General features: G+C 39.8%; 2 protein-coding genes across 4 annotated transcripts in view; one reads left to right on the top strand and one right to left on the bottom strand.

The window, feature by feature from the left end:
- The window catches only part of LOC116843641, a 28345-nt gene extending 6868 nt beyond the window's left edge, over nucleotides 1-21477 (top strand). For 2 of the 3 annotated variants that reach the window (XM_032814202.1, XM_032814203.1), the window contains one exon: nucleotides 4738-21477. In XM_032814202.1, the coding sequence (XP_032670093.1) occupies nucleotides 4792-8280 (3489 nt within the window). In that variant the 5' untranslated portion in view covers nucleotides 4738-4791 and the 3' untranslated portion in view covers nucleotides 8281-21477. Of the gene's footprint in view, nucleotides 1-2383; nucleotides 2983-4737 lie in introns of those variants that run through there. The other variant, XM_032814204.1, reaches the window with a different exon arrangement.
- The window catches only part of LOC116843640 (Down syndrome cell adhesion molecule-like protein Dscam2), a 313414-nt gene that overhangs the window by 269298 nt on the left and 16713 nt on the right, over nucleotides 1-27403 (bottom strand). The window lies entirely within an intron of this gene.

Below are 27403 nucleotides of genomic sequence, written 5' to 3'. Positions count from 1 at the left end.
GTTTGGTTGAATTAACCAAATATCTGGCCGAATATGAACGATCCAGAAATTCCGATTGAAGTAACCCGAATTCTGTTTAAGTCGACCAAAAATCTTGTTAACTTAAACAATTCGGGTTACTTCAATCGGAATTTCTGGATCGTTTATATTCGACCAGATATTTGATTAATTCAATCTTTTTTCCATGTGCACTGAGAGAAAAAAATAATTGGAATAACTATAATCTCACTATATTTTATAGTTCGTTTTGATCTCAAACATATATTTATAGTTCATCTAAACATGAAGATATAGTAGAATGAACACAGATTTATAGTCACCATCTTATTATTCTATATATATGATAAAGCACCTTTTGGGAATATAGTTATATGTACCTATATTTGCCAAATATTCCAATTGCATTGACTATATAAAATAATTAATTTCTCTTACCATTCAATATTTGCCACTTTATTACTATATTTTTTATTTCAAATAATTTTAATTCTTGGTAAAAATTTTACACAGGTCAGTTATACTATGCTTATATTGTAAATATTACAAATATTATGGTAACATTTACTATAAAAATTATATTTCTAACTATAATCTTTTTACTATGCCATTATAGTTCCAAATATCATACATTTTTCTCTCAGTGTGCACTCTCGATAGAACTACGCACATGTATGATACACGTGTTTTACGTGCAATTAATTAATTATCGACTAATAAATCATAAATCGATAAATATTTCACATTATATCGGTTTGACGATCGGCGGAATCAACGGAGCAAATCGGCATGTTTGATATCTGAACCACCTGTCGAAACAATCGAAGAAATAACGCCAGTATTTATTAGTAGCACGTGTTTCATGTGCCATCAATAAGCAATTTCTGTCGTATGTATGTAACGCAATACAGCTGATAACAGAGCAAACGGAAGAGACAAATGTGTATCTGTCGCGTATGTTTGCGCCATTGAAAAAACATCTTCGTTACAGCAGCCTTTGAAAGCCGAAAGAATGAATTCATTTACTTTATATCTTCGTACTCGCTGTCGAATTTAATTACCAATTACTAATAAATAAGCAGTGAAAATTAATAAAGCGTGCTCTGCTAACACGTAATACATTATTAAGATTGGCTTTCGCTAAGGCATCAAATTCCTTATTTTTATTTGACTTGTGTACCGAGAAATCTTATCATCTTCTGTCGATGACAAATCTCTTATTATTGTAAGCGTTAACGGGCGATCGCTCAAAAAGATACACGGTTAGTATAATCGCGAGTATATTAGGAAAAATAAATAGATGGACGAGGACTCGTGTTGTCGGTTAAGCAGACGTTTGAACGACGGGCAGCTAACATAATTGTTTCCGTGCGTGATACTAGTTGTCTGGATTTAAATGTATTTGTGATGTAACGAATTAAAAGACGTGGACCAATAGGGAACTGTCAAGGAGTCTGAGCGAATATAATATAATAGCCGAGAATGCGGAACGGTGGCGGCTTTTATACTCGGGCTATCGTCCGTTTTTTATATCGTTTTGTACTTATCGAGGAGTTTTTTGGGAAACTAAATATAGATTTCTTCAGTATTTCTATCAATTTTGTTTGCATCGTTCCCTTTACTTGTGTCTTTCAAATTTCGGTCTACATTATGAATCATCTTAAGCATTCGTTATATCTAGTTGGCTCGACCAGATCGATATTCTCCGAGAAATATGAACTCAATAATACACGTGTAATGCTTGTATAATGTGTAATACTTGTCTACATACCCCACATACGTAATGTGGTGGCGTTATTTTAAGTGTCATCTTAAAAGTTACGTGAAGTCTATTTAGCGAAACACACTATCCGATTAAAATCATCATTACAAAACGCACAAATAAAGTAAACGTCCCAGTAATCGAACATATATGTCTCAATGATTGACATATTGGTTTTGTATTTTTCTTTGTTGAAATGCTTTTTATATACAAAACAATATAATAAATGAAAAGAAATATTTAGTTACTTTGTGATTTTGTTTCATTTATTGATAAGCATCTTAACAAACACAAGTATATTATTAGTAATTCAATTATCATATTCAATCACACGTTCAATCACTAGAACGTTTACCTTATTGCCCAGCGAATAATTCTCACTCACTTCGTTAAAATATTATTCTCACATGAGGCCGCTTTTTACGTCAACATTATTTAAATAATACCGAAAATCATCTATCCATAGAATGTAGCAGAATGCAGTGACGCTAGCGAGGTGGGGAGATTTGTATCGGTCTTCGAAGGTGGTAGGGACGAAAACAGCGTGACAGGCCCTTCATGGGGCATCGTGCCTATACCTAACAGTAACCTGGTAGAATCCAAAGAGGCGTAAACCGCCGAGGATTAGGCACGCGAATACCTGATTTCTCCGTTATAACCCAGCTTTGCCGTGGCGTTGTGTCCGTTTCTAAAGCGGTTTCTTATTCGCCTCAGACTACGTGGATACCACGTCTTGACGAGTCCGTTTGATTTCAACGTGATTTTCTAACATCTTCGCGAGCCTCGTCGATCAGATCGATATTAAATAAAAAATGTTCTAGTGCGCGTGGGGTGACCTCCCACTTTCGAAGGGGAAAGCCTGAACGACGTGAAGATGGAAATATCTTCGTCAATAAGGGTGCGCTTGACCAGTGACATTCGAGATCCTCGCAGTTCACTTACCCCCGACGACGCCACATGCCAATAACGGCACTTTCGCTCATTCGGAGACGAAAGAAACGGCCGGGAGACGAGGTGATTGTACCGTCGCGGGCCGCTCCGAGTTTTATAAAACGTCGCAAAATTTTCGTAATCGAGATGCACAACGTGGCGGTTCGCGTGACTCACGGTGACAATGTGCGATTTGCGAGGTATCTTATTTCGGCATGAAAGCGATTTCTATGGTTCAACAATCATGAAACGGAGACGTTTGAAATCTCAATCAGGAAATGCGTCTCTCGCGGGTGAGAAATTAATGAAATTTATTCTTGTTGTAATTATGTTTGAAGCAATTTTACGCGTTAAGAGGATACGCCGAGGATGACGAATTCCAAAAATGTCAATAGTGTAGAGGCGATTCGTCATTAACGAAACTTTATTTTTTTATGTTTCTTTTTATACATATAGATTTTACATAAATATTGCTCTGTTTTCATATATTTAGCGGGAAACATAATCATGAATGTATAGATATTTTTCTACAAATTTTTCGTACACTTTTAAATATTCAATTGTAAAGATACAGCAATGTTATTTGAATTTTTTTTTGAGCGGAGCAGATACATATTCAGTATGTACAGAACTTTAGTATCAAATAAATATTTACGTTAACTGACAGTTAACTGACAGTTCAATTTTGAAATTTTTCGTCATCTTCGTCGTGAAATGTTCATATTGAACAAATATTCTAATTAATTTTTGTACTTTCATTGTACAAAGGCATTTTTGTATATATACGACATAAATTTTGCAGAAGAAAGTTAGTATTTGGTCGACAAAGTTTTTAAGAGCATGGCATATCTCCTTAAGATGACAATTATCAGATTTATACGCAACGTTGCAAATATTTCATGGAAATAAGAAAATCTTCCGCGTACAACGTTGCGTCTATGAAACCCGAATGAGTATTCGACCGTTTACCAACTTTCGCAAAAGCTCCGGGAAAATTTCAAATTAACGCAAATCTGTTTGTAGATTTTATTGCGCTATTATCTTACAGTTGAGGCTCTTCTATATCTCTGGGAAACATAAGTGTGTTAAAAAATATTGAATCTTAATAATCAACGACTAAATTGCTCTTACAATAAGCATTATCCAAACAAAGCGCTTTGTTGAAGAGGGTCGTTAAATTTGCTGGCAATTTATATTCGTATCATGATATTCCCTTTGCGACACCGCGCGACCACGATAACGGGGCGTCTAACCGTAAGAATCGCTAAAATGTTTCTGAACTTTCCGATATGCACGCGCGGCTCACGCGATCTTTCTCACGCATATATCACGCACAGGCCGGACAATAGCGGATATCGTTGAGGGTTCACTGACCGTACGGCCACTTACCGCGATACGCGGCTGTCATCCTGAATTAGTAATTACGCCGCGCTTCTGAAATGCATATTCGTACTCTCCTCCGGATTCCCCGAATGCGCGTGGGGTGGACGTAGATATGAGTCATGAGGGTGTCCCCACCTCCCCCTCGACATCGCGTCTCCCTTTTTCGAGACCGCATGTCCATCGTGCGCGCGAGGGTATCCCGCCGTGTCTCGTCCGTCAAGTCTCGCGTGCGTCTTCCTATAGCACGAAGTGCTCGTTAGCTGACCCCAACCCTCAGTCCCAGCTCCGTCGAACGAAATCATTATGATCTTCTTGCCGAATTAACGTCGCCTTCTACGAGCATTCGCGATCGTTCGCGTCTCGCGCTCGCCGTATCTAAGATTTATATCCGCGCGAGTTTTATTTTCGGACTAATTGTTGAATTAAATTGAGTATTATACATATGTATCAAGCAACGCGTAAAAGTGTAGTGTATAATTTGTGTTAGTGTATACTTTAAATTTGATATAAATCAAACCGAGAAAAAAATAAAACAAAATTTTATGAGAGTTTTTTTTGTACTTCTTTTTCGTACTTTGTGTGCGAGAATCTTCGTGAAGATCTCATTAGACAGCATGGTTCATCGCGATTTCTTAAACACAAGAAATCTATTTTTCTTTTACCAGACCCCAAGCAACATCTAAGGACTCGGCGCAGGCTTGTCGCGTAGACCCACCGAGATGTCGTCGAGTGTGACGTCGCACGAGATGACGATGATGCCGGACGCGGCGGAGCTGGACAGCGACGGTTCGAGCTGCAGCGAGCGCGACCCCCGAAAGCGTGTTCGCGGCGACACCGATCCGACCGGGCCCAAGAAGCGTCGGAAACAGACCACACCGGTAAGATTTTCGTCCAGCCTCGCAACCGACGCGCATGAGGACGAGCGCGAGAACGAGCACGAGGACGAGGACAGCGAAGGTAAGCCGTCGTCGCGATCGCCGTTGCCGAGCAACGACCATCACCATGACCAATACCTCGATCACCACCACCATCATCACCATCATCACCACCACCACCATCACGAACATTCGCCGTCGTCGAAAGACGAGAACCTGAACAACGAGTTCCGCTGCCAGCACTGCGGCCGGTTCTTCGACAGCAAAGAGACGCTTAACGTCCACGTGGACGGCGAGCACGGCGCCGCGAATCCAGCGGCGCCGGACGTCGCCATTAAGTTAGAGCCGGCGCAGCAGCTGGACCAGACCGAGAGTCCCGTTAGCCTTCTCAGCGTCAAGAACTTCGCCACCTCGAACACGTGGCTGACCTCCGGCGGTCAGCATGCGCAGGCACAGATGCAGTCGCAGATGCAAGCGCAGGGCGAGGATTCGTGGCCTGGCTCGGTTAATCAGATCGCCACGATGACAAATCACTTGCAGGCACTCTCGGCTTTCCCAGGCGCTCTCGCGCCGTACCTATCCTTACCAGGTTTCCCCTTGGCAGATCCCCAACAGGTGCCAAGATCATCTTTAGGAGCGGCGCCGATAAGGATCTTCAATCCGGACGCGTATTGCGATCTGTGCAACAAGGAATTCTGCAACAAGTACTTCCTGAAAACGCACAAGGCCAACAAGCACGGGATTTACGTGGACTCGCCGGCGACGTCATTAAGCACCATGGACGCGAATGTGTCCGGCATCGTGTTCGGTACGAACTTTCATAGCAATGCCACCACGGTGAAGCTGGAACCACCGGCGACGCCGCCGACGACCGGTGTCGCCTGTGATATTTGTCAGAAGCGTTTTCGTAACGAAGAGTCCGCGAAGAAGCACAAACAAAAGGTACACAACGAGTCGATGGACCACTCGGACCAGCAGAACGAGGAAGATCGGGAGACTCCGCGCGACAGTCCCGGCGGCATGGAAACGCTCTTCAAGCAAGAATACGGCATCGAACAAGAAGACACTAGTTTTATGCCAGCACCCAGACACCTGTCGCCTCAATCTATTCAACAAGCGCGTGATTCCGGCTTCAATGCCGATCGCCTGCGCCGTCTAGGCGTGATAAACCCCGAAGCGTTCTGCGAGATTTGCTGCAAAGAGTATTGCAACAAGTATTTCTTGCGCACGCACAAAATGAAGAGGCACGGCATCGTCCTACAGGATAACGAGAGGTCGCCCAGCAATCCCGGCGCGTCCGTCATTTGGCATCAGGTGCAAACCAGTCCACTAAACTTGATCGTCACCGAGAACACCGCGAGTTCGGAGTCAAACGATCGCACTGGCGAGGATCATGAATGCAAACCTTGCGGTATTCGCTTCCAAACAGCAGGTCTGTATCAGGCACATAGCAAGAAAATACACGAGGGTGAAGAACGAGGCTCACCAAAGCAGGAGTACGACCCAAATAGCTCTGATCCACGCACCGACTCCATCTCCGAGGATCTGCAGAAGCTGCAGACGATGATACTGCAGTTGAACGGCCTGAATTCCGGTAAAGGAACGTCCTGTGCCGTTTGTGCCAAGGAGTGCGACTCAAGGTCGGCCTTGCGTGTCCACATGGCGACGGAGCACGGCGCCACGAGCGATGAGATCTCATCGTCGCCGCAAGAGAAGTCGCCCGTGGCTATTTCCGCCATTTTCTGCACATTGTGCGAGAAGGATTATCCTAGCCAAGAAGCACTGAGAAGACACATCAACGAGGAGCATCAGCCTGTCATGTCGAGTGTCGTTACTTTGCCGACACTTCCGACGGTAGCCACTTCTACTACTAATTCGACGCCAACTAGTCAAACTCCTACCGGCCAGACGACGACACCGACGACGACAACGGAAAGAAAAGTGACGTCATTGACTCCCACATCGAGCTACTGCGAGATCTGCAACAAAGAGCTCTGCAACAAGTACTTCATGAAGACGCACATGCAACGGATGCACGGTATCGAGATCGAGAACGGCGCACAAATAGGTGGCGTGATTTGCAACATCTGTAACAAGGAGCTGTGCAGCAAGTACTTCCTGCGCGTGCACAAACACAACACCCACGGTATCGTCGACGAGAACACCTCGGGATCGACTAACAACAGGCAGGAGTCTTACGATGCCTCGAGCACAGACGACTCGGCACTGAAGCCGGAACAGTTAGGAGACCTCAGTAACAGATACTTCACTCACTTCACCGAGGTCTGTCCGATCTGCAATCGAAGGTTTCGCAGCGTCAAGTGGTTGAAAGCCCATCTAATGGGTGACCACGGTAAGGCGGGAATCGATAAATGGCGCGAATTAGAACAACAATATCAAGCAACGTCCAGAACGGGCAGCAGAAGTGTCGCTTCAGCGAAGAATACCCAGCAGTCCTCGAATCTGAAGATACCCAACGGCTTCGAGATCGCGCAACAGATCAAATCCGTAGATTATACGAACCTGGGAAATCAGGTGCTTTCCAACCTCTTCGGCTCGTCCTCGGAAGAGCAGCTGAAGAACTACCGTTGCTCCTTCTGCAACTTCACGACGCCCGTGCTACCTTTCCTCTTTCTTCACGAACGATCCCACGTGAATGCCCAGGAAAATCTCGAGAGCGATCGATCACTGCAGTGCCCGATTTGCTCGCAAGACTTCCATCAACCGGAGTTGCTTCATCAGCACTTACTCACTAAGCATCAATTCCCCACGCTGCTTTCGCAATTCCAGCAGCCGATTCCAAATAGACCGGACATCGAGAAGTTGAATGACACCAAGGACAGAGGCGACCCGGATGCAAAAGACGACCGAGCGGGTTGCAGTCCTCAGACTGCAGATCAGAGCGTCTCCGAAGTCGCGGCGAGGACCCAACGTCAAGACGAGACTGCGGTGCAGGTGACGCCTCAAGGCGCGTATAAATGCGCACAATGCGGATACGCGACGACGAATCTGAATCGGATTAAAAAACACGTACGAAAGGATCACAAGGCGATCGGCGATCCGACCGAGAGCGTGATCGCTGAACTTAGCAAGACCCTGAAGGAGGTGGCGAACAAACAGAAGGTGCCGGTCTGCTACGCGATGCCGCAGGACATGAATTCGAACCCCGACAAGACCATCATGCAACCGTTCCTGCTGGAGGAACAGGATTTGTTGCAAGCAGGCGCCGAGTCGAGTTCAGCGAAAAGATTCGCACCGGCTCTGGTCTACCTGCCAGTCAAGTCCAGAATCAGCAACGCCCTGACCGCTTCCTTCACCCTCACCCCCGCCTGAGTGTATTAACTGACTCATCGTGGCATCCTTCGCGCCTGCATCTCGCGAATGACGACGGGGCCCCCGAGGGCTGCCAACATCCGCATCTGCAACCTGAGCACGTGGTATCGGTTCCTATTTATCGTAGAAGACGAGCGAGCTGCCGGCAAGTGTTATTCGCACTGTAATACTCTAACGTTTCACTGATTTTTGCGTACTTTTAGAAACTTTTGCAGCTTTCCCATTATCGATTAAGTGAACTCCCTGGTTCGACGTTGCGAATCGATAGAACCGAGATAGAGAAAGAGTGATGGGACATTAACGAAATATCCGAACAGTCAAATATACCAACGTCGGAGGTAATTCTCCGTGTCGTATTAAAATTAGTTTTATGATCGATTAATGTTCGAAAGCGCGATGATTAAGTGAGGGATTTTTGTCGCGGACATTCTGAGAGTTCCTAAATCGTTTTCTCAATCATTAATCGAATCAGTTTTTACATTACGATATTATCCCCGAAGTGAGAAAGGTGATTCTATGTGTATGTCTTTCACTTCGAAAAATTCGTTCCATGACGTGAGATTGTTCGTCATTGCGCGACACGTCATCGACTCACATACTCGAAACATGGAGGGATCGTCCTAGAGTAGTAAATAGTAGGGCACTTTATACGCGTTTTATTCCGATGGTTTCTGAAGACGATAAAATTGGCAGACCGACCGAATAACGATGGAAAATAACGTGACGAGATTGTTATATTATTGTTCTAAGTAGGGAACATGTTATACTCTTGTAAATACTTAATCGTAACTAATTAACACGAACGGGTGATCGACAAAGTTCCTATTTTAAAATGCGACAGGCTCGCCTATTACGGGGGCCTTCAATTTCTTCACATTTCATTTTGTCTTTCTCTCTCTCTTTCTTTCTCTTTCTCTCTCCCCATCTTTCTCACTTGTTTTAGCCTCGGTTTTGCTTTTGCTCAAATTAACCAATCGCGCGTGAAATCGAGCGTGATCACGTTCGATCGGCATTAATAAGCGCACCACCTCTTACTGACTTTTCCTTTCGCGACTGTTCTAGTCAATATTTTATATATAAATATATATATATATATATAAGAACAGAGTTTTCAGAGAAGATAGAAAAGATTTAGAGAGGTATTTATCGTATACAACACATATAGAGTACGCTAGACTCCGAGAGATTGGCGGACGGCGCCAATTAAGCGCAGTCGCTAATTATCGTCACGACGTGTACGGCCGAGAGGGCGAGAGCATGACCTACAATGGCAACAGCATTGAATATATCAATGTGCAGAGAATCGCCAACCAACTCAGGGGTGGACACAGTATAACCCGCAACAAAAAGTACAATCGTATACACAGCCAACACATTGCATAGACTTTAAATACTTTTTTAAATATAATGATAATGCGTGTGTCTCTCGCGCGTAAATGTACCGCGGATATCAATATATAATCGGTCCCCTCCTGGCCATAGGAAGGGGTCTCGAAATGACCAAGCTCGATCCACTTGAAGTATATTTGAACAAACGGCCCCCGATTTATGTACGTATAATCTACGTGGCACAACTCGGATTAATTAACTAAGAATTACATAGTCTAGTCGGTAAAGATCGCGGACGCTGTAGTCCGGGCTAAAAAGTTCCTCTCTGAAAGCTGTTTCGATTTCGTGCCTTGCAGCTTGAGAAACGCGCATAATCTATCGCGAATTTCCTCGTTATCATACAGGTCTCGATATATATGTATCCGACGCAGCGGACCGTTTATTGCGATCGAATGTAGTTTCCATCGAATGTACTCTCTCGATCAGATCGTAATGGTCGATCGCCTCATGCGCGCAACGACGTGTAATTGAAAAATCCCCTATCTCGAGGATAACTGAGAATTAACTGAGGAATTGTTTCTCGGAAACGCGCTACACCTACTCATCTTGGAATTCATTGCGACAGTGTCTTTTTTTCATGATGCATGATGCCTATTTTAATCGTTTTGACGCAGGATAGATTATCCACTTCCTAAAAGTTCCAGCCGTAATGGGAATAACAACTATCAATACACTTCCACAAACTCGAGGAAAAAGTTACAAGTATGCGGTTTGCAGTTTTTCCGAAAAATCTGAAGGAAAATACAAAAAGGAAACTCGAGTTGTTCTTCTAAAAATTTGCTATTTGAAATTGTAGCTCACTCAAAGATTGTTCAGCAAATTATAAAAATTTGTTGGGTTTGTAAAAGGCCCGGCTAAAAGATTATTTTCTCGGCAGCGGTCAAGGCCCGAATTCGATCGAAATGCCCACAAAGGCAGCTGTCGTCGCAGTGACCACTCGATAGCGGAGCGTGTACAGCCGTTCTAACCTGCCTAGCTTCCCAAAATACGTTTCTCGTAGCGCACCGGTGCGCCGTCCATCCCTCCGATGAACAAACATGCACGATGTATTTCCGCCCATGCGACGTACGCCCACGATATTGCCCTTACTCTATTGTGAAATAATAAGGCTACCTCAGTGAAATTTTCCTGTACTCGCACCAACAAAAATTCGGCCACAGATATTCCTTTCAAAAAATACCGAGACGATGATTATTGAAAGAAATATTATAATTTTCATTCGTGTGCAGTTTACATGTAATTGGTCTTTGAAAGAAAAAGAAAATTCGACGATTAGAGTAATAACGATATTCCTCTTATTGGCTAAGATATAAATTATATTTATACACATTTGTTCAAAGTGACACGCGATGTAAAATCTAAGAAAAATTGCGCTAAGCCGTGTATATTCAATGGCAAATAGTCGCGATAACTGATCCGCGCGTTACAATTCTCAAGATTCGCTTGAACGAGCAGCAACCTATGAGAGATAAATTATGCATCGTACAGCCGCTGTCGAAAATAACGGGTGGGGTATAAATAACGCGATCGGATAGACGCATCGATTCCCATTGAAATGCAACATTCGTAGGCCGACGCGTTCTGGCAATTCGGCGAATCCGCCACTGTCAGAGACAGCATGATTTATTCCGAACGATTTCCATGGCACGAGCTGCTTTTTGTCTCATGGGCCATAAAAATTTCCCCGCGCGCAGCTGAAATTCGAGAACCGCGTCATTTAATGCGGAGCCTGCACCCCGTGACCGTTGCCGAAAATTCGTCTGAATTAGTATGCGCGCACGCGCGCATTAACATACCTTAGGGGCGGAGAGGCGATCGGCTATTACGAACCCATCGAGGGAAAAGGAAGAACGCAGTAGCGTTGTGGACAGAGAGAGAAGGAGCGAATCGGTTGGGGAAAAACGAATTTTTGGCGGCATTGTCGAGCCGGCGAGATGGGCCCGGACAAACGGACCTCCACATCTGGCCCCCTCCCCCACCCCGCCTCCCCCTCTGAAGAGAAGGTCAGAGTGAGGAAGAGGTCGTGACCTTGGCGGGGATTTTTCCGAAAAAGTCCGACAACGAAACGGACGGGAAGGAGGGAGCAGCGTCCTAACCTTCCCCCTCCTTCCGCCCCTGCGTCCCGCCGGCTTGCCCATTTTTCTTGCCCCACGTGCACAGTACGCTGACATGCAAAACGGCCACCTCACCCCGCTCTTAATTGCGTCCCATACAGATATGTGTATTGTGCATTTAATGGCCTGTGCAGAACATGCGTACATGCGGGGGATTTTAATTATTATCGCGAGAGAGAGAGAGAGAGAGAGAGAGAGAGAGAGAGAGAGAAGGACACATATATATATATATATACACACACACATATATACGGGGTGGATAATAAATCCGGGCGACGCCGGGGAACAGCGTGGATTTTCGCGCGCGTGGCTACACACATTTCCGTATAACAGCGAGCGGACGCGCGATGGATACGAAATAATTTCTTTGACGTGTCTCGGCGCGAATCTCACAATGTAGAATATCAAATGCAGATATCTCTTTTGAAGAGAGAGAGTGAGAGAGAGAGAGAGAGAGAGAGAGAGAGAGAGAAAGAGAGAGAGAAATCAGAATACCACTGAATACTGATTAATTCGGCGGTATCGATAAGAAAGTCATCGTTTGATAAGACGACCGTAACGATTTTGTAAAACGATTGTACCGATAGATATTCGAGGACGAAATTTTACGTATTTAAATTGTGCTGATTTATAATCTAACTATAGCACTTTCTGCCGAGCGTCAAAAATTCGTGCGAAGCACGAAACAATTTCTCTTCGTAACGGGAAGGTGGTAGTTAGCTTCGGTTACATCGACACTTGCGTGGAATTTTTATTTCCTCTGTATCTGTTTATTACATATTTAGGTTTATATATAATCTGGCACAAATATTGTGAACGGACGCTAATTGTGGTCGGTTAACCAAGCGTGTCGATGCAACCGGCAAGTCAAAGAAATTATAACGAAGTTCCGAGTGGAGTCCTAACGGCTCGCATGCCCAAAATCAACATTGCCTTCGTAATAACATAATTGAGCGCAAAATCAAAATTTTACCCGTAAACCAAACGAAAAGAAAAAAAAAACACAAAGTATATATTGTTCATTAATATATATTATTGATTATATTAAGAGCGTCGTAGGCTAAGTGCATTTCACATGTGAACGATAAAACGAGGATTATGCGTACACGTGCGTATGTACGCTCGTGGAAAAGCGTAATCCGTGTAAAATGGGGGCACACAAGCGTACGATATAGTGTATGCTTCTTGAAATTAGGGGGATTAATTAGCATGTCTAGTCATTTTGGAAGCGATTTACAATTCCTATACCTGATCTAGTCACACGATATAGTCAATCGATTGCCGGCGCAAAAACAATTTGCCGTTACTCGACTAATCGCATATTTTTGTATAAAACTGCGCGAAGAGATGGGACCTATATTATTTTTGTTATTTTATATTTATTTTCTCTTTATGTACGCTTGATATCTTGCAATTATTTATCTTTCTAATGAGTTACACACGTGTGATCGAGAAAACTTAGGTGAATAAAATTTATTCCTTTCATTTCTGTTTATTTTCCATTATTTTACCCTTATTTTATTTATCCTTACTTTACATTGCAATCTATTTTTGTGTCTTTGCTCGATTTCCGCGAGTCTCGTCTTTTTGGACTGAATTAATTTTCGTCCGTTGATATTATGTGTGTACAGAAGAATGTACACCACGTCAATAATGGCATTTACATCGTCACGAATAAACATAGAGATCGTTTTCTCTTGTGTCTAACGAAATCTGAACTCGCTGAAATTACACCGGTTTCAATCGCTGGTTTTAAGATATCGAGTTACTCGATTCAGTTTGATGGACGGCCGTTAGATCCGCCGACTCATTGGTTTTGTTTTTTTAAGGGTGTCGCTCTTAGGGTGTCTTTTTACCACTGCTGACAAATGATATCTCAAACAAATTAAATTTGACAAATTGCGTCCCTTTGCTCTTTTTTGCACGCTCGAAAGCCAGAATATTTCAATGTTCTCTAAAAAATGGGAAAAAGCAAAGCAACATTCGTCGAAAATAATATTTCTCGGGATTTTTTCATACCGAGTTGTCAGAGCAAGAAGATAACAGTATCTTAACATTGTTACATAAATTTTAAACAAAATTTTCTGAAATCACATCATTAAGGGAGACTATTAGATTTATCGTATAAACTAACCGTACATCAACCATGTTTAAACCCCGGAATGAAGGATAAAAATAATTGTTTTTATTATCATTTTCATAATTATTCTCCGAATCACACTGTGTGAACGAAAGAAATTTCGATGGTGGTGGTCGAGATATTTTATTGTTTATAATCAACGACGAATGATTCGGGGCATTATTTCCAGACGCGGAGCGATAGGTTCTATCGAACTAAACGAACGAAAGGAAAAGCGGCTACGATGGTTTTCAATCAAGAGGGACGCGCAAAAGTCGATGCGACACGGGGCGCTTGCGCCATATAGAAGTTTTCCTTTCGCTTGATGGTGGAGTCGGTTTGAAAAGGGAAGGCGGAAGGACTCGTCGTCCTTCTCGCACCGACTCACGGCCGATGAGTAAATGACACATAGCCAACCCCTCTACTCTCGCGTACGTAAACACACAGATGTGTGCATGCACACGCTCGAAAAACGAACGTCCACCTACACACACACATACACACACACATATATATATCCCGGATGGTGCGGGGAGATATGTATAAAAATCAATAATATCTTGCGGTTTCCAAGAGCACCAAAAACGAAGGAAGACGTGGAGCGAGAGTGGAGATCTTTCACCACGTAGACAAAAGGCGGAGGATATTTCGTTATCGTTTGTTATCGTTCGATAGAGAACCTAAGAACGACACTGAACGGAAACCAACTGAATTTCGTCGGATATTTTCAGAAGAAAAATACGAATCCAATTTGATGTATTGGAAGAGCTTCGAGACTGGATACAACGTGTGAATAGCCTGAAAACGATTGGAAACTAATATTGTTATAGAGCGTATAATGTTTGGGTTTTTAATATTAACTGATATTAGAATTTAACAAAAGAGATATGAAGATCTTTAGTATATTTTTAATTGCTATAAATTAGTTAATTTCAGATATCAGTAGTTTCAGTAATATGAAAAAATTTTCTTTAATATTTCAAGAAATATCCGCGTGTGTATGGTTTTAGAGATTATTTGAAAGTACCTTCAATATATCATAAAGATACTTAAATAATAATTCATTTTCTCAAATATAAAAATAAGTACGCTTTCACGACGTAAGAAATCCATTCCCAAGGTCTAATCTTCGCGGGGGCTCGCAAGCTCGGCTAGCTTAAAGATGGCTGCCGTGTTTCTTCACGGTCCGTGCCGTATTCCACCCTCTGCGAATACAATAATCGCGATCGTTTTGTTTCCTCGTCATTTATTTACAAAAGGATCGCCGAGCCCACAGTAAATTTCAGAAAAAGGTATTGAACGGTTCGCCCCTCCCTTCACACTGGTCCACCCTGCTTCCCCTACTCATCAACCACCACAGCCTGCTTATACCCCGGGCAAGGAAGTGGATTGCAATTATCAAAGCCTCCCCTTCTTAATTCCTCCGTTCTCCTTTCGCTCCTCCTTAGACCAACCATCCCTCGATCTCGTCCCGCTGCGTCCACTTTCTTCCCCTATCGTCTTACGCCAACTTGTAGAAATTTCATCCTTCCGTAATAATTTCACCACCACCACCATCGTGCCACCACCATCGAGACGACCGCCACCCCTATCGTCATATCCGCGTCTTTTCCTCCGTCCTGAAACTTCACCACGGCCACAATCGACGTCTCGGACGATCAAAGAAGTCCACGAAGGCCAGAGACGAGGGTCGACGAAATGCTTTTCCACACAGGAGATCTCGCGAAAACACAACGACGACGACGCAATCGAAGAAATGAACCCTCGATTTGAGGAAAGAAAGCATTATGGCTGTGTCAAAAGCTCGCGCGAAAACTAAAATTAGTGATCTAATTATCTTCCTTACTTTATAGTTATTTTTGTACGTAAATATTTTATATTTATTATTGATGCAACATTTGTTCTCTTCTCCGAGCCGGTAACTCGATTATTCTTGGCAGACTAAATGCTTTCGAAATGAAATTATGCCTCCATCTATTGATACCAACAAATTAATTAACGTTATCGATCTATGATATTCTTGCAATTATATGCAATTATATTTAACTGAATATACACAGCGATGGAAATTAAATTATGCTAACAATGTCGAAATTCGAGACTCGATAACTGTTAAGTCATGTTAATGATATTAAAGATTGGAACGTAAAAGCGTAATCTCATAAGCGATCGACGGAAAAACATCGCAAACAACTGACGGCTGGTATCGCGACTCTCGAAACAGTCAATAACATCAAAGCGCGCAATTTTATCACAATCAATCTCATATCCGAAATTATTGACTGATTAAATCCCTCGAAAAAAGCAACCGATATCTCGAGAATTATTTTGGGAGATATTTCTGAACGGCGTATCTTCAGGAACGTCTGATCAAGACGTTAAAAAAAAGCGAATAACAACTTATTCAAATTGATCGATTCAAGTAGATAAATTACAACGTTACATACCCCAGAAATTTCGATGCAACTCCCGAACGCTCAATGTAAAAGAATACAGAACTATGTTGTGCGTAACGACTGCGTAATACGAGACTCGAAACGCTAGATGCGATTTTCCATGCGATCCTAACGAAAGGTAACAAAACCGTTGAGAAAGTATACAAAACTCGCGCTCGTGTTTCAGTTTCATCCGATCTAATTCTGGATTTATTGTCGCGCGAGCTCGACACTAGACGTCGCGAATATTCGACGATGAAATATCGTACACCGTTCACGTTGGCCACACGGTGTTTCGTCGCTCCGCGACTGTTACGAGCAAACCTTTCAACATCATGTAAAAAAAAGAAGGCGAGAGAAAAAGAGTGCAGAAACAGGGAATCGTCGCGTAGAGAGGAACCCTTTCACGGCTTTTCGACGTGCCGCGAGTTACACGGAAATATTTCCAGTTGAGCGATTCCACGAGGAGAGGGTGAAAGCGGAGAATCCGCGAAACGGGAATCGAAATTGTCGAAGGGTTGTAAACGGGTGCATTGTCCGGGTCCGTGTGCACCCTCGGAGGCACGCAGGAGGAAGAGGAAGAAAAGGCAGGGAGAGAGGGAGGGGTTAGAGCTTAGAACACAACCCTTTATTTATTTAGCGCCGCGTCCACGTGTCGTGACGCACCGGGTGCGCGAGCGACGCGCGTTTTCCCCATTTCGACAGATTTCACCCCAAATTTTCAGCTGGCGCGCTGCCTCCCCCTGGCCGATTTACACAATATTTTGGAAATCCTTTATAAGATTTCGCTCTCCCCCTTCTGTAGCCGTCGGCTTAGCTCGTGGACCGGCTATTGTTAGCCCGCGGCGGCCCCTTTCGCAATGACCGACCGCGCCAGATGGTGGAGCGCGTGTGTATCGCGAGGAGCCAGCGCAAAAAAGAAGTTTGTAAAACGCCGCGGAATTCGTGAAATTAGGGTTGACGCTCGTGCGAGGTAAACGTGGAAAACGTCGAAGGACGGCCGCGCACCCTTGCGCCCGACACGTGTCGCGCTTTTTTTCCGCTCTTCTTTATAAGGAGGGAGACTCGAGAGGAAGGACGCGCGTGATAGTGAAAGTTATACGCTTAGAGGGTTTCCCAAAGGGTTGAAGTTTGTTTGGGATTACATTGCGCAAAGAACTCCGAAAGTGTCTCGCGTGTAGACTCTTCCACCGAGTGGTTACCCGGAACGTCGCGCGATTTTCATCGCGTTCATCAGTTCAATCTTTCACACATCACAGGACGAAATCTTAAATTCGCCACGACGCACCGATGAGAAATCTAAGTGTAATTTAGTAACAATGAAATTAACGACATCGTTTGAAGAGCTCGCTTTTAATACGAGTGAGTCGTTTTCTAAAAGCTATTAACATAATGTTAACATGACATTAACATAAAACCATTAATTAACATAGTATCAATACCAATACAAACAATGCAGCTTTATATTAGCGCGCTTTTGAATATTAAAGATTACCTAATTGAGCGACACCCAGTCAAAAGAACGACTTGATCAGTATTCTCTTTTTTCCTTTAACCTGTGCTTTGTTTTTCAAGCGGATGGCGACAACGAATGTCAGACAATGCTTGTTAGCAACAGTTAGTCGACCATACCTATTAATAACTCGGAAATCTCCAGCTTGCATTTGCGTTAAACCTCAACGTGTGACAATAATGGCTCTAGAAACGTTATACAAGCATCATTCATATTCCGTACACGCAGAAAAATATACAGGATGTCGACGGAAGAAAAGCAATTCGATATTTTAAAAGAAGTCATGTAGTAATCAAATTTTTATTTAAACCATTTTCACCCATATGCTCCCACATAATGCTAATAACGATTATTTTAGTTATATAATCAATCGATCACGTTGAAATAATTTTGTTAGTTTATAAAGTAAATAAATTATTTCACGATAACATAAATCGAAAATAATAAATATGACGAATTCTTTTCTTTTACTATACGGTCGTTAAATTTCCGAATCGATTTCCTCGACATCTCGTATAGGCACTGACGTTGTAATAATATTATAATAATGTTCGAGTGACGCAATTGCGGAGTGCTGATCCTCAGGAATCGCGTGGCTACCTCAGCAATGAATTTTTACAAATTCGCATTATTCAGACATCTACGAGACGCCGCGAAACTCGCACTCGCGCGCGCGCGAGAAGTGTCGCGATTATCACGGCATTTATAAGAGGCAACCTTGCGCAACAAGGGCAACGAAGATGCGCGCTCGCGCAAGCGACTCAGTTCCTATTATATTGTAAACGGCTAGGTTCCTAAATTGAGCTTTACCGAGCGTCACACCAGGTTAGTCCGGTCTAGTAGACTTGTCGAAGGAAAGGCCCCGATAGAACTGGACCAACCGTATCCTATTCGCGCACGTACATAGATATACGTAATTTAATCGATAAGCGAAAGGAAAGCCCGCTTTACATCATATGGGGCAACAATGCCTGTTTTACATAATAATTTTGTAGAAAAGATTATATTTACGTAAGGACAAGACGAGCTTAGAATCCAAATATTTCAGCGCTCACCCGCACCGATGTAAAATATTGCACACCAAGAGAATTTATAAAAAATATAATAAAGAAATATCTCTGTAGCTATATATATATATGTAAGTAGTAATTTTATAAATTCTATGCAGACATATTAATTTCTCTTATTTCTGTTTTCATGATTTTTCTTTGCAATGAAGATTTCAAAGCTTTTGATATCAACATAATTTTTGCACCTTTGAAAAGTTATAAGCAAAGTTTCGAAATTGTACATAGACTTTCTTTTCGTTTGTCGATTCGATTCTGAGCGTAACAGTCCGTGTGCGAACTGCGCGATAATGTAAAATTAGGAACTATTTTAAGGAAAGACGAAGTATAATTAAGATACGTAATATACGTAACGCATGTACATGTACGTGTAAGTTTCGAGGATAATCAAAATTAGTGGTTAAAAACTAATAGGCGATTCGCGCAAAGTCTAACTGACAGAGCGATAGGTACATAAATTAAATACGATCGATAAGTATGATTCAGGGTCCCCTAACTACTTCTTTCCATGGCCGATAACGGTAATAGCATAATTAAACTTATCTACTGGGTAAACAAGAAAAAAGTACAAGCATGAGAGGACATCGGGTCGACACATAACGAATTATTAAATATATATTTACCAAAGTGTGCATTAGAAGATGTGTACATAACAAACGACCGAGATGAAGAGGCATCATAATATCTTATGTTACTTCACAGTGAAGTGTAACACGAGCGACTACTGTGTAAACCTGACGAAAATCATAGAATCAAAAGATCACGGTCGTACGATCCCGGCTAACAGAAGCTTGTAAAAGTCGTCTTAAAAACGCCTAACAGATGTTTAAAGGACGTCTGAAGAAGTAAAAAAGACATCTTTTGGACGTCTTTCAAAAGTTTCTGCTACTTGGGGCGAAGAAGAAAACATCTAACTGCGTCTATAATTTTGCCTTATCTTTCGAACATATAAAGTTCCCTCCCCCCTCTCCCTGACCGATTACCAAAGCACAATTACCCATCAGAAATGTATAACAATGTACAACTATGCAAATGTACGACGAACATTATCAGACTAGAACAGATTCCCCCTATATAGCTAATTCGATTTTTATTTTTCTTCTTTTTTTTGTAGCATTTAGAATTCTAAATTCCTCAGGATTAATAATCTCTTCCAACAGGAATTTCGTAATGTAATAAAAGCAGATGGATAATTTTGACTTAAACAGTGCAGTCGCTTAGTAAACACTGACGTTATTATTACCTTCGCGAAGAACGGATGTTAACGTATCCTGTCGCAAACTTTTGCCAAAGTTCTCCTCGACGACGAATTAATTTTCAAACACTCTGCCAACATTTTTTATAGATCGATAAGACTCGTGTATAAGTAACGCGTTAACTTTTTTGTACGCGACACGAGCGTTTCATAAAGGAGGAGATATCGATCGATTCGTTACGGCAATCGCTATTCCCCTCTCATCCCTTAAGTGTAACGATAATTTAACGTAAGAACAGCAGTAAACCAAACGTTCCTATTATAATGCTTTCATCTAAGTACCGTATATATATTTATAGATATTTTATGCGATAAAAATTATAGTATTTACACCGTATTCTCTATAACGTTTTCGTTTTCGTATTTTCGAGAGAAATGACGAACGATATTAGTTACGTACGATAAATTTAGTACGATTTATCTGAAACTAAGAATTATTGTATATCTATATCTGTGAAAAATATATATATATATATATATATATATGTATATATATATATATATATATATATATATATATATATATATATATATATATATATATATATATATAAAGAACTGAAAATACATAAAATATGATGTGTGCATGATTAAATTAAATAGAATGAAAAACTATTGCGCGAGAGAATGCACGCGTCTTCTGTAACTGATTTGTGTAAAAGACTGTATCAGTTATTCTTACCCGAAATCTCATATACTTAACGTGTATGTGTATATTTTAAATACGGACCCCACTTCCCCTCTCTCCCTCTCCCCCAAAACGTAATATGCAAGTGTAATACCTGAAGATAAAAGCCACTGATAAGAGAGCTGACTTCTTTTACACAAATTAGAACGTGATATGGACGGAGAGTGCTGCGCTTCGGTGTCAAAAAGTATTTTTACCTTCGACCGAGAGATATTTTTGAAATTCACGATGCGATCATGACGATGATTTGTCGTATAGAGGTAATTTCGTTCGTGCATCACCACGCTCATTATAATGATATCTCTCCTCCGTGTGCGACATTCTTTCGGAGCGGCCGTCGGCACAATTGCCGACGCGACTGAAGGTACAAAGTGTAAGAAGAGAAGTGGAAGGTAGGAAATCCAAAATCAAAATATTCAAAATCAAAATTACATTGTAAGTTTATAGAGATTCATTGTTCGTCGATCGATATTATTTGTTAGCCAAGGATAGTTGGACACGTCCAATAATATAGTCTAACAATCATTAAGCTTGTTGTTCTTTTACCTTTCCATATTACCATTCCACATTTTTGCTACCGTCTCTAAAACCCATAAAATATATTTTGTAATCCTAACTACGGCTATATCTATGGCTGAAAAAGATATCGAGAGTAAAAAAAGAAGTGACAAAAGAAAAGAAAGTAAAAAAAGGAAGTAAAAAAAGAAAAGAGAAAATATCAAAAGAATTCTTGATTTAGAAAATCGCATAAATTTTTTTACATTTACAGAGTATTCAAACCAAAGTAAAGCAAAAAACGCTGTTATTTGTAGGTTTTGAGATATATTTAGTGAATGCATTTTTTGCATGCATGAATAAAGATTTGTAAAATCTAAAAAAAAAATGTGAATGCATGTGAATGCATGAATAAAGGTTTGTAAAATCTAAAAAAAAAATTGAGACTAAGGATCTTTTTAAAACTGTTATGCCGTAGAAGAAGAAGATGAATTTTTAGAATATGTTTTTCATGTAAAAACATATTCTAAAAACTCAAGAAAAGGTTTAAATCAAAATTAATTTATTTATACAATTCGAATCTTTTATCTGTAGCCTCCACAGTGACCCGAAGACGCTTCGGGAAACTTTTACATGCGTACAGAGAGTATTCTCTGGAATCATTTTAAGTTGTAATAAAACTTTATTCAGGTAAAAAAAATTTGTTCATTAAATACATCTTCAAACCTATAAATAACAGCGTTTAACTATTGTTTCACTTTGGCTTAAACACACTGTATATTCGCGTAATTCCATCGAAAGTTTAAATAAATGTTTTCTTAAGATGAAATTTCACTATCATTTATAGTATCACATAATAATTTGCTTAACCTAGATGATAATACATACGTATGCAATTATCAAAGCAATGGCACTTGAACACGCGACAATGGCAGAGTGTTGATAAAAAATGCGATAAACTTCTGATAAAATCGACAGCAAGTAGCAACAACGTAAAAAAGGATCGAATCAGTTACGTCATAATTACAATGGGTCTTTATTATATTGTAGGAGTGATAAAATTCCGGTAATATAATGCTTTGCATTAACTTTGTCTATATACCGATGAGATTGTATCTCCTATGTACATTTGGAAATCTTAACGCAACACACGACGAAAGGCATTTTTCCCTTTGCGCAATAAATACGAGAAAATATTTGCACAACTTCCGTTGAAACAACACAACGTCATGTTTATCAGCATAAATAATTTGTAAGATAACAATATAAAACCTTTAGATACACCAGAAACTCATCACTGCAAATAAGCTCTAACTCAAAAATTGATGCTAATTGCAAAAGTATCTAAATAATTTCAACTATATCATTTAATATCTAACTATGTCACGAAATAAAGTGTGTAAAAATATTTCGAAAATTCGAAATTTTACAAAATACATATTTTCAATTCAAAATAGAACTTAAACTAAAACTAACGTGTGTGTGTGTTACTTCTTTTAAATAAAACTTGCTTAATATTCTGAGTGGAATAATCGGAATCTCCTGATGCGATCACAATGATAAATCTAAATATCATAATCAGTTCTTATCAGGGGTTGTCCCTTCGATATATTTCAAGACACGTTTCTCGTAACTCGTACAGAGATCTTATCGATAACGTGAACTTAACGACAAGAAATTCCAATCTTGCACGTCAAACTGCAAACTGTGAGAACTTGAAAACACGCTCGATACGTCGAATTCGCGTGTTACCACACGCAGACGGAAAAGGCGAAATAAACATTTCTGCAAAATTACATCACGCAAGACACGCAGTAAACGGTGTCGCCTAGCACAATGACGCTGTCAACGTTACATAAGAAATATTTGCAACCGACATTATTATTCGCCAAGGAAAATTATAAAGATCACGTCCACCAGTCACACATGGATAGCATACATGGAACGAGGCACACATGGATAGCACGAACGAGTGTGCGTTCCTTCTCACGCGGAAAGTCCCGCGTGGAAATACGAGTTTTATTGAAGAATTTTACCTAGTTTGCGATTTTTACCTGGTTTGCGATTTTTACCTGGTTTCTAATTTTTACCTGGTTCATAATGACTAAGATATGTATACGTGTCATTGTCATACAGTCTTTTCCTTCTACCATGTGCAAAGAATTTCCCGTAAAAAGGCGAGTTGCGTGTTATGCATCTAAACGCCCATTGCGGAAACTCGAGAATTGCTCGTCTCGTTGAAAAAAAAGGGAAAAACAATATTATTAGACAAATCATATGTCACACATTTCAAATGTTAGTATAATGATAATCATACTAATAATATTGCTATTTGAGTGACTTTAATCTGGATTTCCATTTATTCTCGGACGTTGTAATAGTATACGATGGTACGTGACATGCAAATAACACGCGAAAAGATTTGACACTTGTTTTAAGATTTTTATCCTTTCATTCTCGTCATAATTCTCTCGTCGTGATTCATTGCTCGAATGTGATTTTATACTCAGAAACAGAAAAAAATATTTTTATCGCATTTCAAAATCACCCTTATCGTATCAGTTAATTATATCTTAACTATTATATAGTTGTGGAAATTGGCCGTATAGCATTTTACGAAATTATATTTCTTCTTGTTCAGCGTCAAGCTGAATTCCGCTTAATGACTTCTCATTAATGTCTTTCCATTAATGCAGAAGAACTTTCATACGAAGAGATTAATATTTCGACTGAAGAGAAAAGTCGATAACTTTAATTATTGTGTACGAAGCGCGTCAAATAATGTCGTGATAACAGAAAGCGAATGCGTGAAGTTTAAACATGATTTCTGTGTATGATTCTCTTAGGCGACTTTCCCCAATTCTCGTCCCTCTTTTATAATTATTTAGAACAAAAGAGAAAAACGCACGCATATATCTATTAATCTATTAATAAGAAAAAAATAGATTCGTAATTATGTGTGGCGTATCCTCGCCTCGATGTATCGTTGAAAACCTTTTATGCTACTTTATCGGCGAAAGCTACATATCGTGCTCGAGTTCGCGACTGTTGTCTGTTGTCATAGCTTTGCCGTGTACCGAATGCTATACAAGATAAACAAATTTTACAACTGTTTTATTGCGCGACTCTCGGCGTCTGTAAACTTAGAGCTCATTTTCTTTTAGTAAGCTCGATTGTAAAATGTATCATACATCGCACGTGCGAATCATCGTTGCGCCGCATCTCGAAATTTAAGTTGTCGGAATCAGAAATTTTGCCTGAAATTTCTATTTATTCGGCGTAAGAATACTAAATTTGTGTTAATATTTCGCTTATTTTTAAGTGTGTTTTTACCCTAAAACAAGATAACATAATCTGAGGAAAGATGTCTAAGAGAGTCGTATCAATTAAAGATCACGTATAATACTTCGTGCATTCGATTTTATATTCAGAAACATAAAAAAATATTTTTATCACATTTTAAAATCTCTCTTATCGTATCAATTAATTATATCTTAACTATTATATGGCTGTGGAAGTTGATCGTATAGCATCTACGAAATTATATTTCTTCTGATTGCGTCAAATTGTTCCACTTAATAATTTCCCATTAATATCTTTTCATTAATGCAGAAGAACTTTCACACATAGAGATTAATATTTCGACTGAAGAAAAAGTCGAATATCACGATGTTGACGCGATTGAACATTATAATTAACCTTAATTATAATAGTTATAATAAGTATTATAATAATAAGTATTATAATCAACCTTAATAATATTATCGATTTTTCTTTTCAAAATAATATTTATTATTTAAATAATATTTGCTTCGTGATGCGGGAATTAACGAGTCGACTTTATATGTTTTCGATAATGTGATAATGTTATATTAATTTTTTGTTATTGTTATCGTGCTTATAATGTTTATCAATAATTAAAATGCCGGCAAATATCACAGATACGGCATATGACCAGATGACGTTTACATTAATTTCATATATTTAATCGCGCTTTAAATAATATTTGTCTCGCATTATCCGAATTTTCTTACTAGCATGATATTTTAAATTGCTACTCATAAAAATTATAAAAAATGCTGTAAAAACTAAGTTTTATTATAGCATAAATTGTGTTCTTGTAGCACACGCATTAAAAAATTTATTGCAAAGTGAGTCGTGCGAATTATCTCTGTTTCTCGAAATATAAAATATGAAAATATATAACACACACACTTTCTCTCTCTCTCTCTCTCTCTCTCTCTCTCTCTCTCTCTCTCTCTCTCTAAAGTCAGAATAAAAATGTCACGGCAAACAGTTAACCTAGGTGATGATTTATCATTATTTGCTCGAAGCTCTCGAATCGACTTTATAATCTCAGTGAACATAACGCCAGCTAACTATAACTAACTGTGAGTTTTCAAACCTACGAATCACTTCGTTTTCATTTTTCACTTACGTCTCATAAACTCGAGACATACTATCTGAAGTGATATGGGAGACGATATGCATTACAGTACCAATCTAGAATCAATATATGTAATGTCGATGATTCCATTAGAAGATACGCATTTATTGCGAGCGAACTACAAAATATGACATGAAAAATTCGCATTTTTTTTTTATTATTGAAAAATCTCGTGATGCGGGAATTATAACGAGTCGACTTTATATGTTTTCGATAATGTGAGAATGTCATATTAATTTTTTGTTATTGTTATCGTGCTTTTAATGTTTATCAATAATTAAAATACCAGCAAATATCACAGATATGGCACATGACCAGATGACGTTTACATTAATTTCATATATTTAATCGTAAAATAATGTCAAGCAACGAGCAATAGATGTATTCCGTTATAAGCGTGAGCGAGTACGCGCACGATATCTAGTAGATAAGCTTGCACAAAACATCTACAGGGATAATAACCGCGATATCTAATGGTCGGATGCAGTCAGTGATAATCAGTTCACACCTGATTCCGCGAGCTGCATTAGATTACGCGTGTTTGTCGCCGAGCGTGTCCTCGAGAAGTGCAATTAGCAGTAATTATTGAAGAAAACATATTTTTAAATTCAAAATATATCTTATATAAAAGGTACACGGAAAAAACAATAGTTGATTCATACAGAAATCTGGTTGTGCCAACACAATTCAATAGTAAAATACGGAACAACTATTTATGTGGCTGCTATAACCAAAGAGAAATGGCTGAGTTATTTATGTTGCAGCAGTGATAATACACGGTTAATACGCGGCTCATTACGCGGCAACTACAAATGTATATTTATACACTCAGGACCAGTTTTCACATATATACATCTCTAGTTGTGCGCGTAGTGAATTGCTTTTGTTTTCTAATATCGCTGCTTTACAATGTAGCATTGATTAATGCAACTATATCGATATTTAGCTTGTTTATGCAAAATTCCCTTACTAATTTCTGGTTGCCACAACCAAATCACGCGCAACTTCATTGATATAGTTAACACACTAAAGTAAGTCAAATCAACCATATACATAACTATCATACAAAGATATGTAGAATGATGCAGCTATTTGCTTACAACTAAATATTTTTTGTTAGGTGCACCACATCTCTTTTTTCCGTATATAATATAGATTAACGTTCAAACATTTGTGAAATGTAAATAATCAATATGCTACACTTTGTGACATTTAAAAGAAAATAACAATTATTTAGAAAAATTTACTTGAAATTGCGAAGATTACTAGTTGTTTACTGTTTGAAGATGTATTACTGTTTGAAGGTGTATTACTATATTATGTTATCAGTGAGAATTGAATCATCTAACATCCGGATAATTTGCAGAAATAACATATATTAATTGATAAATTTTCTACCGAGTCATAGAGTTTACGATAATATTTACTTTTTTCAAAATCTATGTGTATTTCTTTTTGACTGACAGAGTAAAACTTTTTAAAGATAACTGATCAAATTTTACATTACGATTAAATTTTTGACATTACGATTAAAAGCTATAAAAATTTATAATCTTTAATACTCAAGTATCCATTTTTATTTTCTTTACTACGTTTACTAC

This window comes from Odontomachus brunneus, unplaced genomic scaffold (assembly GCF_010583005.1).
Source record: "Odontomachus brunneus isolate Ranch 3 - 2012 unplaced genomic scaffold, Obru_v1 Obru_scaffold_034, whole genome shotgun sequence".
Taxonomy (NCBI): Eukaryota; Metazoa; Arthropoda; class Insecta; order Hymenoptera; family Formicidae; genus Odontomachus; species Odontomachus brunneus.
Note: the sequence above shows the minus strand (reverse complement) of the source record. Positions and strands in the feature narration are given on the sequence as shown.